General features: G+C 46.3%; 1 protein-coding gene across 1 annotated transcript in view; it reads right to left on the reverse strand.

Moving 5' to 3' along the window:
• LOC134957832 (flavin-containing monooxygenase 5-like) overlaps positions 1 to 17,044 on the reverse strand; it is an 89,328-nt gene that overhangs the window by 44,619 nt on the left and 27,665 nt on the right. Inside the window, exons 2-3 of the mRNA XM_063940031.1 lie at positions 7,770 to 7,921; positions 6,312 to 6,500 (exon numbers count right to left, since the gene is read on the reverse strand). Of these exons, the coding sequence (XP_063796101.1) occupies positions 6,312 to 6,500; positions 7,770 to 7,901 (321 nt within the window). The 5' untranslated portion in view covers positions 7,902 to 7,921. The remainder of the gene's footprint in view (positions 1 to 6,311; positions 6,501 to 7,769; positions 7,922 to 17,044) is intronic.

The following is a 17,044-nucleotide window of genomic DNA, read 5'->3' on the forward strand; positions in this document are numbered from 1 at the left end:
CCAAAGCCTCCTTTTCCACAATGGCATACCTTTTTTCATGCTCATTGAGTTTCCTACTCAAATAAATGATAGGGTGTTCGTCCCCATCTCTGGTTTGGGACAGCACAGCACCTATCCCTACCTCTGAGGCATCTGTCTGTACCACAAATTCTTTTGAAAAATCTGGTGTTATCAACACCGGTTGTGAACACAAAGCCACTTTTAATGCTTGGAACGCCTTTTCTGCATCAGGGTTCCATTTCACCACATTTGACTGCTTCCCTTTGGTAAGGTCTGACAACGGCACCGCTGTGGTCGCAAAATTAGGAATAAACCGTCTATAGTACCCAGTAATTCCCAAAAAAGCCCTTACCTGTTTTTTATTCACTGGACGAGGCCAGTTTTGAATAGCATCAACTTTATTCAATTGGGGCCTAATCAGACCTCTGCCTATGGTGAAGCCCAAGTATTTGACCTCCTCCATTGCGAGGCAGCACTTCTTTGGGTTAGCAGTTAACCCTGCCTCTCTGATTGAGTCCAGTACTGCTTGTACTTTAACCAAATGGGACCCCCAGTCTGTACTGTGAATTACCACATCATCCAAATAGGCAGCTGCATATTTTCTATGGGGCCTCAAAATTTTATCCATCGCCCGTTGAAAGGTTGCTGGAGCCCCATGCAACCCAAAGGGTAACATCTTATACTGGTACAGCCCCTCCGGAACCGAAAAGGCTGTTTTTTCTTTGGCGCTATCAGATAAAGGTATTTGCCAGTAACCTTTGGACAGGTCCAATGTGGTGAGAAACCTGGCTGTTCCCAGCCTTTCTACAAGATCATCCACACGGGGCATGGGGTATGCGTCAAACTTGGACACCTCATTTAACTTACGAAAGTCATTACAGAAGCGTATGCTACCGTCGGGCTTCGGGATGAGCACTATGGGACTGGACCACTCACTGTTAGACTCCTCTATGACTCCAAGTTCTAACATGGTTTTAACTTCCTTAGAAATAGCTTCTCGCTGAGCTTCAGGAATCCTATATGGCTTTAAATGAACCCTGACCCCTGGTTCTGTGACAATGTCATGTTTTATTATGGTCGTTCGGCCAGGCAGCTCTGAAAATACCTCCCTATTTTGGATGAGAAATTCTTTAACCTGATTGTTCTGATCAGCTGATAATGTCTCTGACACCTTCACTGCGGGAAGCAACCGGGGTGAAGACACCGAAGGGCAAGGCTCCGCTGACAGAGACAACCTATCTTTCCAGGGTTTGATTAAGTTAACATGGTAGATCTGTTCGGGTTTTCTCTTTCCCGGCTGGTATACTTTGTAATTAACCTCATTCACTTTTTCCCTAATCTCAAATGGACCCTGCCATTTAGCTAGGAATTTGCTTTCCACAGTGGGTACCAAAACAAGAACTCTATCTCCAGGAGCAAATTCCCGTATCTTGGCACTCCGGTTATAGACCCTCTGTTGAGCACTTTGGGCCTGTTCCATGTGCTCTCTGACAACAGGTACCACGGCTGCAATCCTATCCTGCATTTGTGTTACATGCTCAATAACGCTTCTATAAGGAGTGGGCTGTCCTTCCCACGTCTCTTTGGCAATATCCAACAGCCCTCTGGGGTGTCTACCATACAACAAATCAAATGGAGAAAACCCCGTAGAGGACTGAGGGACTTCTCTGATGGCCATTAACAAGTAGGGCAACAAACAATCCCAGTTTTTCCCATCTCTCTCAACAACCTTTTTTAACATACTTTTTAATGTTTTATTAAACCTTTCCACCAACCCGTCAGTTTGGGGATGGTAGATGGACGTCCTGAGGTGAGTGACCTTAAATAACTTGCACAATTCTTTCATGATCCTTGACATAAATGGAGTACCTTGGTCAGTCAAAATTTCTTTTGGTATTCCCACTCTACTAAATACCTGCACCAGCTCCCTAGCTATCGCCTTGGTTGTGATAGTGCGTAAAGGGACAGCCTCAGGATATCGAGTGGCATAGTCCATAATTACCAGGATATACTGATGGCCCCGAGCAGACTTTAACAAGGGCCCCACGAGATCCATGGCTATTCTGTCAAACGGGACCTCTATAATAGGCATGGGAACTAGTGGGCTCCTGAAATGGGGTCTAGGGGCATGATACTGGCATTCAGGACAGGAAGAACAATATTCAGACACTTCTTTATAAACCCCTGGCCAAAAGAACCTTTGTAAAACTCTTTCAGTGGTTTTTTCTGCCCCTAAATGTCCTGCGGTAACGTGACTATGAGCTAAATCTAGTACCGTTCTCCGATAAGGCTGGGGAACTACCAGCTGTTCCACCACATCCTCACCCCTTTTGACAATGTGGTACAAGAGCTCATTACAGATGGCCATGTGGGGATACGTAACCCTGTCACCTGGTACCACAGGTTCCCCATTAACAATCTTAACATTCTCTCTAGCCTTTATTAAGGTAGGATCCTTTAACTGTTCAGACGCAAACAGATCCTTCTTTACCTCCAGGTCAGGCACGCTTTCAGTTCTAACTACTATGTCTCTGTTCCCGGCAAGAGGGTCCTCACTGGACTCCCCATCTGTCACTTCCCCAGCCAAACTAGCAAAAGGCAAAGGGACAGAAAGTTCCGAAGACCCACGTACATCCATAAAATCACCGGTATTATCAACTGGTTTTTTACTTCCCACATCTGTTGATAACCGTGATTCCCACAGTTTCCAAAAATGAGGAAAATCCCTCCCTATTATGGCCTCATGCACCAAGGTAGGGACCAGTCCCACTTTAACCCTTGCTGACCCACAACAAGTTTCTATATTCACCTCAGCAGTGGCATAATATTGGGTATCCCCATGTATGCAAGTTACCCCAATAGGTATTTGCTGGACCTTTAAGGGGTTCACTAACCCAGCTTTCACGAGGGTAACTAAACTTCCTGAATCTAGCAAGGCCTCTACCCGGTTACCTTCTAAGAACACATCACACATTTGTTTTTCCAGCTCAGGTGAAGGTACCACAGTACAGGCTAACCTAGCAAAGAAAGACATTCTGCGACATTCAAAGGCAGCATCACATTGCATGGGTTCTTGCGTGACTGGGCAATTGGCAATAACATGACCTGGCATACCACACCTAAAACATTTAACCACACGATTATCAACCCATTTGGGCAGCATAGACCGTTCTAGCCCCATTGGCCTGTTTCCAGGGCCAGTGTTTACAGTCTCTCCAGCCTTGCGTTCTCTTAACCGCCCAGCAACGTTTTCCCACGGAACAGTCTTACCAGTCTTTACTGAAGGGCGCTGTCGAGGACCTATGGGTTGCTGGGTGGTCATCAGTAGTTCCTCTGCTGCCAAATACCTCTCTACCATGTCCACTAATTGGTCAGCAGTACCCGGGTTTCCATGGCTCACCCACTTGCGCAGGACCATGGGCAAAGATCTCAAGTAGCGGTCCATGACGACTCTTTCCACCATCTGGGGACCAGTTAATGTCTCTGGCTGCAGCCATTTTTTTGTTAGCTGAATAAGGTCGTGCATCTGGGAGCGCGGAGGCTTCTCCATGGCGTACAGCCAACGGTGCACCCGTTGTGCTCGTACTGACAGCGTGACTCCCAGGCGGGTCAGGATCTCAGTCTTTAGTTTATCATAGTCCCGAGCCTCAGCAGGGCTTAAATCAAAGTAAGCTTTTTGGGGCTCACCTGACAGGAAAGGTGCCAGCAGACTGGCCCACTGTGCTTTCGGCCAGTTCTCACGCTCGGCAGTCCTTTCAAACGTGGTCAGATAGGCCTCCACATCATCAGCCTCTGTCATTTTCTGCAGGAAGTGACTGGCTCGTATAGAACTAGAGCTGGTTGGAGCACTGACGGCCACATCTCCAACCCGAGCTGCAAGTCTCTGCACCACTTCTGTTAAGGCCTCTCTATCCTGACGCTGTTGCCTGTAAAGTTCATCAACAACTGCCTGCTGTTGTCTCTTATTTTCCTCCATTGCCACCTGCTGTAGTCTCCAATTTTCCTCCATTGCCACCTGCTGCTGTCGGTTGGCCTCCTGCTGAGCCGCTGTAGCTTGCAGCAAGGCTTTAAGCAGATCCTCCATGTCAACAGATTTTCCAGGCGGCTTTGCAGCTGCTTTCACTCAGGACATATATCAAACCCTCAGGGGTGAGTCTCAGTAACTTCACACTGGGCTGTATCTGCATAAACCACCGTTTTCTGCAGGCCTCACAAAGCTGCTGCTTTCACTTATGCGCAGAACGGCCTGCTCGCATTCTCCACCAAGTTGTAACACTTTAGGGGTGCAAGGTGCCTTTTCCTGGGGAATATGGCAGCCCGCAGCAGCTGAGGAACAACACAAGTCCAGTTTCTGGTACAACTGACCCCGGCCAGTTTTATTGAAACAGAAAATAAAACAAACCCCAAAATAAAAATACCTTGCCTGTCCGGCACTAACTAAACATAAGATGTTCCTAACTGTCACTAAACAAAACACAGAGTTCTTCAGTACATACTGTATAGCTTACTTGCATCAGAAAGCGTGTCTCTCACACACAGATCCTGCAGCCTTCCCAGGCAGTCTGCCCCTACTAATCAGGTTAGAAGCACTATATCACTCTTACACAGCTGAAACCCTGATTAGCCCTCTGTGAGGCAAAAGACCCGAACTGGGCCCAATGTCTAGAACTCGCCTTATCTCTCTCTCAGAGCCTTTTCCCAGCTTTTACAGCAAACTGAAAAGGTTCAGACAAAACAAAAAGCATTTTTCCTAGAAGTTAACATTTTCTAAAACATGTAAGACAAGAACCTGGGACAAATATACCTGCCCTCAAACACTATCCCAGTGTTCTTGTCACAATATATATATATATATTTATGAAAGAACAGAAAAAAGTAAGGCGCAATTGTGAGTAAAATAGGAAATCTTTACTGATTAAAAAGTATAGGCTCACGTACATCAAGGTAAAATAATACCGCTCCCATCTCCAAGACCCCGCAAGAATGCCTCCGGATCGCACCTAGCAACGCTTCAGACAGGGAAACCACAGCAGCTCTCGTTCAGCTGCATTTACGTCCAAACACCAGATCACAGTGCATGCGGCTGTTCGTTTAGCAGTAGGTGTGACGCTCACTGTGATCTGGTGTTTGGACGTAAATGCAGCTGAACGAGAGCCGCTGTGGTTTTCCTATCTGAAGCGCTGCTAGGTGCGATCCGGAGGCATTCTTGCGGGGTCTTGGAAATGGGAACCGGTATTATTTTACCTTGATGTACGTGAGCCTATACTTTTTAATCAGTAAAGATTTCCTATTTTACTCACAATTGCGCCTTCCTTTTTTCTGTTCTTTCACATGTATCCAGCCGGTGGATCGGCCTTTTAGGAATTGGCAGCAATCACATCAATTTAAAAGGACTGATTGTGCTACATTTGAATTGAACTGAGAGAAATATCCTATGCGTAGTTAAAAAATTCTGGTGAATATATATATATATATATATATATATATATATATTATACTAGCTGTTCTATCCGTTCTTCGCATAGGAGTTTCTGATTTTCACAGTTGTACATATATATGAGTGTTAATACATTGGTAAATCTATAGAGATGTAAATTTGAGACGTCTTAATGTAAGTAAATATTAATCCATGGTTCTTGGCGTCACACGAGGAGCACCTGTAGCATATACGGTAAACAGTGACAGGATCATTCTTGTAGTTTATTCAATTCTACACGCTGGAGGTGCAATCCAAGTATTGATCCGGTTGTCTATTTGGGTGTTATTGTTCTCGCAAACGCAAGCCACACATCGGCATTGACATCATTATGTCAACACCTTTTTCATCCACTTATGGGCGGTTTATTTCAAATCTAATTACGTAGTTTTCCTGTTTCTCACCTTAAGAACACCTACTGTATGTTAAATTTCAGCTTCCTAATATATCAGGAAGTAAGAGAATTAGTGATGAGTCAGTCAGTCTGTGAGTGAGTGAGTGAGTGAGTGAGTGAGTGAGTGAGTGAGTGAGGGCTTTTGCACCTAAACTATAAATATAGACTGAGATTTCTTGGCCTCTAGGATGGACATCTTGCACGTCCTCATGGGTGCTGCAAGCCATCCAGTGGTGAGTCAGTGATCTGATGCTGCGCCCTAGGACACACTGCAGCAGGAGGCATCTGCTTGTAATAGGAAGCAGCAGCATACTTGCATACCCTCCCGGAATGGCCGGGAGGCTCCCAAAAATCGGGTGAGGAGGGGGCAGCAAAGTAGGTAAGTATGAGCAGCAGCAGTAGCCACTCTGTCCACATCTGGATCAGCCCCATGGTTATTACCTTTAGCTGGATATATTTCAGGAGGTGAAATTGTTCAGCATATTGACGGAAATACTGTAGCAATTTGGAATTATGCATATAATTCGGGAGGTCATCAGGAATAGGGTAATCACTGTAACACATCATCTCCTTAGATGTATTGATGATGACAGATTGGTAAATACTGGCTCTGCCCTCTTCTGGGACATCCTGCAATAAACAAGATTTAAGTGTCATTTCAGCCTTGGAAGTGATGAGGAAATGTTTTACTTTTATATAATACATAATACCGAAATCTAACTGTATGTGTATCTGATAGGAAGCAAGTTATCAAAATATAACTTGCTGCCAGAACACGTACAGTACATACAAGTAGTATTATTTACTGCCTTGGTCACACAGGCCATGCTTTTCACACCCTGGTTGTTTCTTGCACCTGGGTAGTGTAAGAACACTTCTCTGTACTATATGTTATTTATTGCATTCTCTTAGATGCAAAGGTATTTTCATGTAATGACCCATGATTCACCAGCTTTACCTTTGCCTACCATGTGATGCAACAAATATATATTTTTTTTAATTTAGCCTAACCTACATTCAATATTACCATAGGTACATACATTGATGTATGTATCATACATGCAAAACTGACATAGGGGTAATTATGCCTTGGGGAGACCCTCTGTGCAGCGAGACCCACCCTCTGTCCACCAGGTCCCACCCATACCAGCTCTTTCTTGTGATATTTAAAAAGAGCACATGTGCAGAAGGTCACCTGTGCCATCTCTCCGAATATATCACCCAAAATATGCCATAGACAGGGTTGGACTGGACCAGAGGGGTACAGGGGAACCACCGGTGGGCCCCACTGCCTGGGGGCCCACCTACTTCTCTACGGATCAGGTTTCAGACTGTGCCCTTGAATTATACATTAAACATGTTACCTTATGCTGCACAGGTCTACGCTGCATATTCTACAGTGCATTGCTGTTTTTAATCTGGTACATTATCATGCATGCACTAGCAGTATTTACAAAATATATTTATAAAGGGGAATAGCCAATGCACTCTCTCATGGTTCTTATTCTCTCTTTGGGCCCTTCATGCCCCAGTCTGACACTGGCCATAGGTATGAGGGGGGGAAGCCTAGTGCACGTCACACTTTGGGGTCTATTCTGGGTGCAGGTTGTGCAGCATGTGGCCCCCCTTTGACCCAGGGGCCATGTACACATATACTGTACCCATTATAGATGTGTCACTGTCACTAGGGTCATTACTATTCAGGAGGCAGCATGGAAATGGTTTATGTAGATTTAAATTATGTTTTCAATAGTAGTTTTATTGGTATTAGTAGACCACCAATTCATCATAAAAATAATGGAGAAGGAGGTTAAGGTAGAGAGGCATACTGTATGTAATATGTATGTAATATGTATGTAATACATATTACATTAACCCCCAACTGCTAAACATGTATACCTTATATCTCCAGAGTCCTCCAATATCTTCAGACCTTTCAAAGCAAGTGGGCTCCAGACCTTCATCTAGGCAGCATTTAATGGCAGTTAATCCACTGCAGCCAGCACCAATCACTGCAACTTTCTTAACCATGGTTTCAGAATGGAAAACTGCTAAAAGTAAGCACATCATTTATTTTGGTCAGTCATAGGATATATATAAAACCAACAATACTTATCTTAGTAGTAGTAGTCCAATGTCCAATAATAATAATAACAACAACTTAACATTGTCAGAATTAGGAAATAAATGGAATAATAAGGGAAAAAAATAGTAACATGATGAAATGAATGGAATGACAGAAGAGTAGCCAGGGACTTGGAGTGTAGGTCAGAGGTTCTCAAATGTGGTCCTCAAGGCACCCCAACAGTCCAGATTTTTTTGGTATATCCATGGCTCAGCATAGATGATTAAATCAAATTGCCTGAGCTGTTAATTAAGTCAACCTAGTTTAAGAACATCTGGTATAGGCAATCTGAGCTACATGGGGACAGAGATAGAATAAGTGACAGAGGGAGCAAACTAGTACTTTGTCCAAACACAAGAGTGTGGCTAAAGACAGACATAACGGGTAATAGCATTGTAACTTTGGTCCAATGAAATAACGCTGTGTCCGCCATGCATAAACCCCACAGAAAAAGGGGGGTTAGGGTACTGCGCTCGGTGAGAAAAAACGAGTTTTATGGTAAGAACTTACCTTTGTTAAAACTTTCTGCGAGGTACACTGGGCTCCACAAGGATAGACATGGGGGTGTAGAGTAGGATCTTGATCCGAAGCACCAACAGGCTCAAAAGCTTTGACCTTCTTCCCAAGATGCATAGCGCCGCCTCCTATATCACCCCGCCTCCATGCACAGGAGCTCAGTTTTGTTAACCAGCCCAATGCAGTAGCAAGTAAAAGAGACGACAACTGCCAGTTGCCACAAACACCACACTCTCCCGACAGGAGAAGTGTCAGCGGCTAATGCCATACCAACCCAAAGAAGCTAAGTGCGTCAGGGTGGGCACCTTGTGGAGCCCAGTGTACCTCGCATAAAGAGTTTCAACAAAGGTAAGTTCTTACTATAAAACTCGTTTTCTGCTGCGGGGTACACTGGGCTCCACAAGGGGATGTCCTAAAGCAGTTCCTTATGGGAGGGGACGCACTGTAGCGGGCACAAGAACCCTGCGTCCAAAGGAAGCATCCTGGGACACGGCAGTATCGAAGGCATAGAACCTTATGAATGTGTCCACAGAGGACAGAGGACCACAGAGGACCACGTAGCCGTCTTGCACAATTGTTCAAGGGTCGCACCATGTTGTGCCGCCCAAGAAGGTCCAACAGACCGAGTAGAATGGGCCTTAATGTGATCAGAAGCAGAGAGACCAGCCTTCAAATAAGCATGTGCAACACCATTCTAATCCATCTGGCCAGAGTTTGCTTGTGAGCAGGCCAGCCCTGTTTGTGAAATCCAAACAGCACAAAGAGAGAATCAGATTTCCTAATCGAAGCAGTTCTCTTCACATAGATACGGAGAGCCCATACCACATCCAAAGACTGCTCTTTGGGAGACAGATCAGGAGAAACAAGTGTCGGAACTACAATCTCCTGATTAAGGTGGAACGAAGAAACCACCTTAGGTAGATAGCCGGGATGAGTCCTAAGAACTGCCCGGTCACGGTGAAATATCAGATATGGGGAAATACAGGACAAGGCACCCAAATCCGACACTCTTCTAGCTGAAGCAATAGCCAGCAGAAACACCACCTTAAGGGAAAGCCACATAAGATCAGCTGAACCAAAAGGTTCAAACGGAGACTCTTGTAACGCCTCCAAAACCACCGACAAGTCCCAAGGAGCCACAGGCGGGACATAGGGAGGTTGGATACGCAACATGCCCTGAGTAAAGGTATGCACATCAGGTAAGGTCGCAATTTTTCTCTGAAACCACACCGACAATGCAGATATTTGAACCTTGAGGGAGGCCAGACGCAGGCCTAAATCCAGGCCCTGCTTAAGAAAAGCCAACTACTTGGCTATACTAAACTTGGAAGCGTCATAATCGTTAGATGCGCACCAAACAAAGTAAGAATGCCAGACCTTATAGTAAATCCGAGCAGAAGCCGGTTTCCGGGCCCGCAACATAGTTTGAATGACCGCCTCAGAAAACCCTTTAGCCCTTAAGACGTAAGCTTCAAGAGCCACGCCATCAAAGACAGCCGGGCTAGGTCCTGGTAGACACAGGGGCCCTGAACGAGGAGGTCTGGGCGTTGTGGAAGTAGAATTGGATGCTCTGACGATAGGCCTTGCAGGTCTGAGAACCAGTGCCGTCTGGGCCACGCTGGAGCTATGAGAAGCAGAATTCCTTTTTCTTGCTTGAACTTCCGAATTACCCTGGGCAGGAGTGACACCGGAGGGAACACGTACGGCAGCGAAACCTCCACGGTACCACCAGCGCATCCACAAATGCTGCTTGAGGATCCCTTGTCCTTGCTCCGAAGACCGGAACCTTGTGATTGTGTTGAGACGCCATCAGATCTACGTCTGGAAGGCCCCACCTTTCCACTAAGAGTTGAAACACTTCTGGATGGAGGCCCCACTCGCCGGCATGCACGTCCTGAAGACTGAGAAAGTCCGCTTCCCAATTCAGGACTCCCTGAATGAATATTGCCGATATGGCCGGTAGATGGCGTTCTGCCCACTGTAGAATCCGTGAGACTTCCTTCATTGCTAGGCAGCTACGACTGCCGCCTTGATGATTTATGTAAGCCACTGTGATGGCGTTGTCCGACTGTACTTGAACAGGACGGTTCTGAATTAAATGCTGGGCTAGGTTCAAGGCATTGAAGACCGCCCGCAACTCCAGAATATTTATCGAGAGGAGGGACTCCTCCTTGGTCCACCACCCCTGAAGGGAGCGTTGCTCCAGCACCGCACCCCAACCTCTTAACCTGGCATCTGTCATCAACAGGACCCAGTCGGATATGCAGAACGGACGGCCACTGCACAGTTGTTGGTCCCGGAGCCACCAGAGCAGTGACAGACATACCTCCGGAGTCAATTAGATCATTTGAGACCTGATCCGGTGAGACAGGCCGTCCCATTTGGCTAGAATCAGCCTCTGGAGAGGGCGAGAGTGAAATTGAGCGTACTTCACCATGTAGAATGCTGACACCATGAGGCCCAGCACCTGCATCGCCGAATGTTTTGACACTTGCGGACGAGATAGGAAGCAACAAATCCTGTCCTGAAGTTTCAGGACTTTCTCCTGAGACAGGAACAACCGCTGGTTGTGAGTGTCCAGTAGTGTTCCCAGATGCACCATGCTCTGAGCAGGGATCAGGGATGACTTCTTCCAGTTGATGAGCCACCCGTGGGCTTTCAGAAACTGGACCATCACATCTAGATGACGCAGGAGAAGTTCTGGGGAATTTGCGAGGATTCGTCCAAATACGGCAGTATCCTAACCCCTTGACGGCGGAGTACCACCGTCATCACCGCCTTGACTTTTGTAAAGACTCACTGAGCCGTTGTTAAACCAAAAGGTAATGCCCGAAACTGGTAATGGCAGTTGCCAATCACAAATCTCAGGTATTGCTGATGAGACACTGCTATAGGAATATGCAGGTAAGCATCCTGTATATCCAGGGAGACCATGAAGTCCCCAGGTTCCAAGGCCAGAACTATAGAGCGAAGGGTTTCAATTCGGAACTTGGAAACCTTCACAAACCTGTTCAATGCCTTGAGGTTGAGAATGGGCTGGGAGGACCCATTCGGTTTCGGGACTAGAAACAGCGGAGAATAGTACCCCCGGCCCCTCTGCACAAGAGGCACCTGTACTACGACTCCTGTATCCAGGAGGGTCTGTACCACCGAATGTAGAGTGTTTGCCCTTGTCTTGTCCAACGGGACATCTGTCTGGCAAAATCGATGAGGGGGTCGGTGTTTGAAGGCTATGGCGTAACCACGAGTGATGACTTCCCGTACCCAGGCATCTGAAGTGGTCTTCAACCATTCCTGGGTATACCCTAGAAGCCGGCCCCCCACCCTGGGATCCCCCAGAGGGAGGCCCGCCCCGTCATGCGGCAGGCTTATCTGTCTTGGAATCTGGCTGATGGGCCGCCCAGGCTCTTTTGGGCTTAGGCTTACCAGGTTTGGAAGTACGGGCCTGCTTGTTGTACGCCTGACCTTTTGCTTTACCTGAAGGACGAAAGGGGCGAAAGGTAGTACCTTTCGCCATTGACACAGAAGGAGCAGTACTTGGCAGACAGGCAGTTTTAGCAGTAGCAAAGTCAGCCACAATCTTATTTAAATCCTCCCCAAACATAATATCTCCCTTAAAAGGGAGTACCTCCAGGGTTTTTCTAGAGTCCAGATCCACAGACCAGGATCTCAGCCACAATATCCGGCGAGCCAGGACTGACGTAGTAGAGGCCTTGGCTGCCAGGATACCGGCATCAGAGAAGCCGCCTCTTTAATATAACAAGAAGCTGTGACAATATAAGACAAGCATTGTCTAGCATGGTCAGAGGAGATTTCAGCATCTAACTCCAAGGCCCATGCTTCAATGGCCTCTGCAGCCCAAGTAGCTGCAATAGTGGGACTTTGTGCAGCACCCATGAGGGTTTAAATCGCTTTCAGACCACCCTCCACACGTTTATCCGTAGGCTCTTTTAGAGATGTGACAGTAGTGACAGGTAGAGCTGAGGAAACCACCATCCTAGCCACATGTGAGTCCCGGAGGAGGCGTTTCCCAATTCTTAGACAGCTCCCGCGCGAGGGGATAGCGAGCCAGCATCTTCTTTTGAGGCACAAACTTCGTACCCGGGTTTACCCAGGGTTCCTGACGTATATCCACTAGGTGGTCAGAGTGAGGTAAAACTTGTTTTACGCTTGAACCTATCTGGTTTCTTAGGAGGAACGGATGGCTCGGGATCATCCGTAATCTGTAAAATTAACTTAATAGCCTCCAAAAGATCAGGAACATCCACATGTGAACCACCCTCCCCATCAGCCGTATCTGAGTCAGAACCTGTGGGGTCAGTGTAAGTGCCGTCTTCATCCGACGAGGTTTCAATGACAGCAGTGGATTGTGAGGAGACAAGTGCTCGCTTAGAGGACCTCTTGGACTTAGGCGAGCGACAGTCAGACTTTTTAGTAGTCAGGGACTGGTTCAACTTCTTTATTTGAGCAGATAAATCGTCCGCCCATGGCGGGTTAGCTGCAGGGACCACAAACGGTTGCACCGGCATTGGGGGTCCCATGGGGGGTGTTAGTTTATGAACTTGCGTATGCAGAAGCATTGAAAAAAGCAGCCAACGGCGGGTCATTATTTGCCCCCGTTGCCACCGCGCCACTTGGGGGCAAGGAGCCCCCAGAACCAGAGCCAAAAGCTGCTATATTCTCCTCATAGGTATCTGCGGCTTCAGCATCACCGGCAGTGTGTTCAGCCCCAGAACCGTTACCATCAGAAGCAGACATGATATAACTTGCAGTATCAGGTAACACAGTACAATTTGTCAGCAGCACAATACCTCTAGCCCAAACCCCTGCGCAGTGTAGTCAGCACCAGCAGAGATAAAGGAAAGATATGGTGACTAAATCACATAGAAAAATACGTAATACAGTATATCTTTGTTAAAATCCTATATTAGATAAAACCTGACGCACCAAGCCCCCTCAGGTTATAGAATATAGGGATAGCAGGTTGAGTGAAAGACACGAAATGGACACCACTCAGCTATCAAATGCACACACAAATAGTCACAGTCTGTACAATGCAGAGGTTATTACTAACAATAATACTGCACTGGACTAGTTTACACAGCTATATAACTATAGATATAACAGTACACAGTAAGAACTGGATGTATATCACAGGGTAATTGTACTAGGAAACCCTGACTAAGTGCACTCTTTCTTACTAACACTGACTAAAAAAAAAGGCAGGTAGAATACTTAAGTGTCTTGTAAAGTCACAGCAATGACAACCAGGCAGCTTTACATAGGAGGATTTGCCCAAGCAATCCCAGGAACAGTGAGATGAGGGATAATGGTGCCGCAGACACTGCCAGGGAGTGAGGGATAGATAGATATGCAGCTCCAGGGCGGAAACATTTGCGGGAAATGGCGCCCTGGATCTGGGGGAGGGGCTCCAGGTCTAAGCCTTATGCCCTCTGCTGGCAAAACCACCGGGTACTGCGGGCTACTTGTAAAAAAGGTTTAGAGAGAAAACCTGACCTGCACCCATGCCCTGGTGATCTAGTGGGATCGCCTGTACTGCCACAGTGTCCACAGCCAGCGCGCGCGGCCTGCCTCCCACCGGCCTCACCGGATCGCGATAAAGTGCGGGTGCCGCGAGGGAGACCCACTTACCTCCTCCCGAAGTGCGGCCACGCGATCCCGTAGAGCCCCAGCCGTGTGTGACTAACTTGGAAGAAAACCGGAGCTTCCTGCTGTAGGTACCCGGCAACCAGGGCACGGGAGTGTACAGCACCGCTGGGGGAGAGATGGAGCTGCAAGCAGGCAATGTCTACTGACATCCAGCACAATCTGTGCCTCTGCTGCAGCTCTTGTAGTCTTCTTTTTTCCTCAGAAAAAAGCTTTTTCTAGAGCTGCTGTGAGCAGCTCTTCCTGTTACATGCTTGCACTGCAAGCACCAACTACAAACTGAGCTCCTGTGCACGGAGGCGGGGTGATATAGGAGGCAGCGCTATGCATCTTGGGAAGAAGCTCAAAGCTTTTGAGCCTGTTGGTGCTTCGGATCAAGATCCTACTCTACACCCCTATGTCTATCCTTGTGGAGCCCAGTGTACCCCGCAGCAGAAATAAGGATTTTTAACCTAGGTTGCTGCTTGGAGTGGTGGAATCACTACCTATTCCACTGTTAGTCAGGATACATAAAAGGGGGGTGTACTCCTAGCACTACTGTGGATAAACACACAATACTTGTTTTAAAAGAGGGTGTATTTATTGTACACAATCACAAAACAGTTTAAAATGACGTGGCATTGTGGAATTTCTAAGTTCTACTCTAAGGCAAGTAAATGATGTGAGCCTAGACCAGACTGTTATTATTACTGGTCTTAAAAAATGAATTTCTTGGGTACAATTGCTATTTGGGGGAAGTGTTCCTAGTACCGGTAGACAAACTAATCCACAAATAAAAACAAATAACACACATATATAGAAAGGTAAAGTAAATTGCAATAAAAAAATATACTTTGGAGGTCTGGATGGCTGTTATTTATTATTTTTTATTATTTATTAGCAGTTTCTTATATAGCGCAGCATATTCCGTTGCGCTTTACAATTAGAACAACAATTATAGACAAAACTGGGCAAAGACAGACAGACAGACAGACAGAGGTAGGAAGGCCCTGCTCGCAAGCTTACAATCTATAGGGAAATAGGCATTGATACATAAGGATAGATGCTACCTGTCACATAATGGTTCCCCAGGTTGCTAGGTTCTTAATGGGTTGTATATGATATGATCACCCAGCAATGTTGGAAGACAAAATGTGAGTTTATGTGGACTGTACAGAGGGGATGTAACTTGATAGGGAAGCTGTGAAGGTTATGTGTGTGGGTCTGAAATTTGGTAGGCTTGTCTGAAGAGATGAGTTTTCAGAGAACGTTTAAAGGTTTGGAGACTAGAGGAGAGTCTTATTGTGCGTGGGAGTGCATTCCACAGAGTGGGTGAAGCCCGGGTAAAGTCCTGTAATTTTGAGTGGGAACAGGTAATACATGTGGATGAGAGACGCAGATCTTGTGCAGAGCGGAGAGGTCTGGTAGGGAGATATTTTGAGATGAGTGAGGAGATGTATGATGGTGCAGTTTGGTTAATAGCCTTGTATGTAAGTAAAAGTATTTTATATTTGACACGGTAGAATACCGGTAACCAATGGAGGGACTGACAGAGCGGATCAGCAGATGAAGAACGTCTGGCGAGGAAGATTAGCCTCGCAGCTGCATTTAAAATGGATTGAAGTGGTGATAGCCTATGTTTGGGAAGACCAGTAAGGAGACTATTACAATAATCAATGCGGGAGATGATGAGTGCATGGATTAGAGTTTTTGCAATGTCTTGTGTAAGATAAGGGCGTATTTTGGATATGTTTTTAAGGTGCATGTAACATGATTTAGAGACAGATTGAATGTGTGGAACAAAGGACAGTTCAGAGTCAAGGGTGACACCTAGGCAACGAGCTTGTGGGGTGGGGTGGATAGTTGCATTGTCAACAGTTATAGAGATATCAGGTTGGTAACTACTCTTAGCTGGTGGGAAAATAATTAATTCGGTTTTGGAAATGTTGAGTTTGAGGTGGCGAGATGACATCCAAGATGAAATGGCAGACAGGCATCCAGTGACACGAGCCAATACTGGTGGTGACAAATCTGGGGAGGAAAGGTAGATTTGAGTATCATCAGCATACAAATGATACTGAAATCCAAAGGAGCTGATACCAAGAGAGGAGGTATAGATTGAGAAAAACAGCGGACCTAAGACTGAGCCTTGCAGGACTCCAACTGATAGAGGTAGAGAAGAGGAGGTAGAATCAGAGAAGTGAACACTGAAAGAGCGATTAGATAGGTAGGATGACAACCAAGAAAGGGCTGTGTCCTGAAGACCTAGGGATTTTAGTGTTTGTATGAGAAGAGAGTGGTCAACAGTGTCAAAAGCAGCAGAGAGATCTAGAAGAATAAGTAGTGTGTAATGGCCTTTTGATCTAGCAGTGACTAGATCATTCACTTTGGTCAGTGCCGTCTCTGTGGAGTGTTGGGCACGAAAGCCTGACTGAAGTGGATCCAATAAGTTGTGCGAGTTAAGAAAGTGTGTAAGGCGAGTGTAGGCAAGCCTCTCAAGTAGCTTGGAGGGACTGGGTAGCTGAGAAATGGGACGGTAGTTAGAGAGTGTGTTTGGGTCAGAGTTGTGTTTTTTTAGAATGGTAGTAATGACTGCATGTTTAAACAGAGAGGGAAAGATACCAGTAGAGAGAGAGAGATTACAGATTTTAGTTAAGGTTGGGATAAGCACAGGAGACAAAGTTTTACTGACCTGTGAGGGTATAGGATCAAGAGGAGAGGTAGTGGAGTAGGAGGATGAAAAGAGTGTTGATACTTTATCTTCACTTGTGGGATCAAACGAAGAGAAAGTGCCAGAGCGTTCAGGTAGGGAATTGAGCAGGTCACTGGCTGAGTTAGAGCATACCATTTCATCTCGGATTTTATCAATCTTATCCTTGAAGTAGGA

The sequence above is a fragment of the Pseudophryne corroboree genome, chromosome 9 (genome assembly GCF_028390025.1).
Source record: "Pseudophryne corroboree isolate aPseCor3 chromosome 9, aPseCor3.hap2, whole genome shotgun sequence".
In the NCBI taxonomy this organism is placed as follows: Eukaryota; Metazoa; Chordata; class Amphibia; order Anura; family Myobatrachidae; genus Pseudophryne; species Pseudophryne corroboree.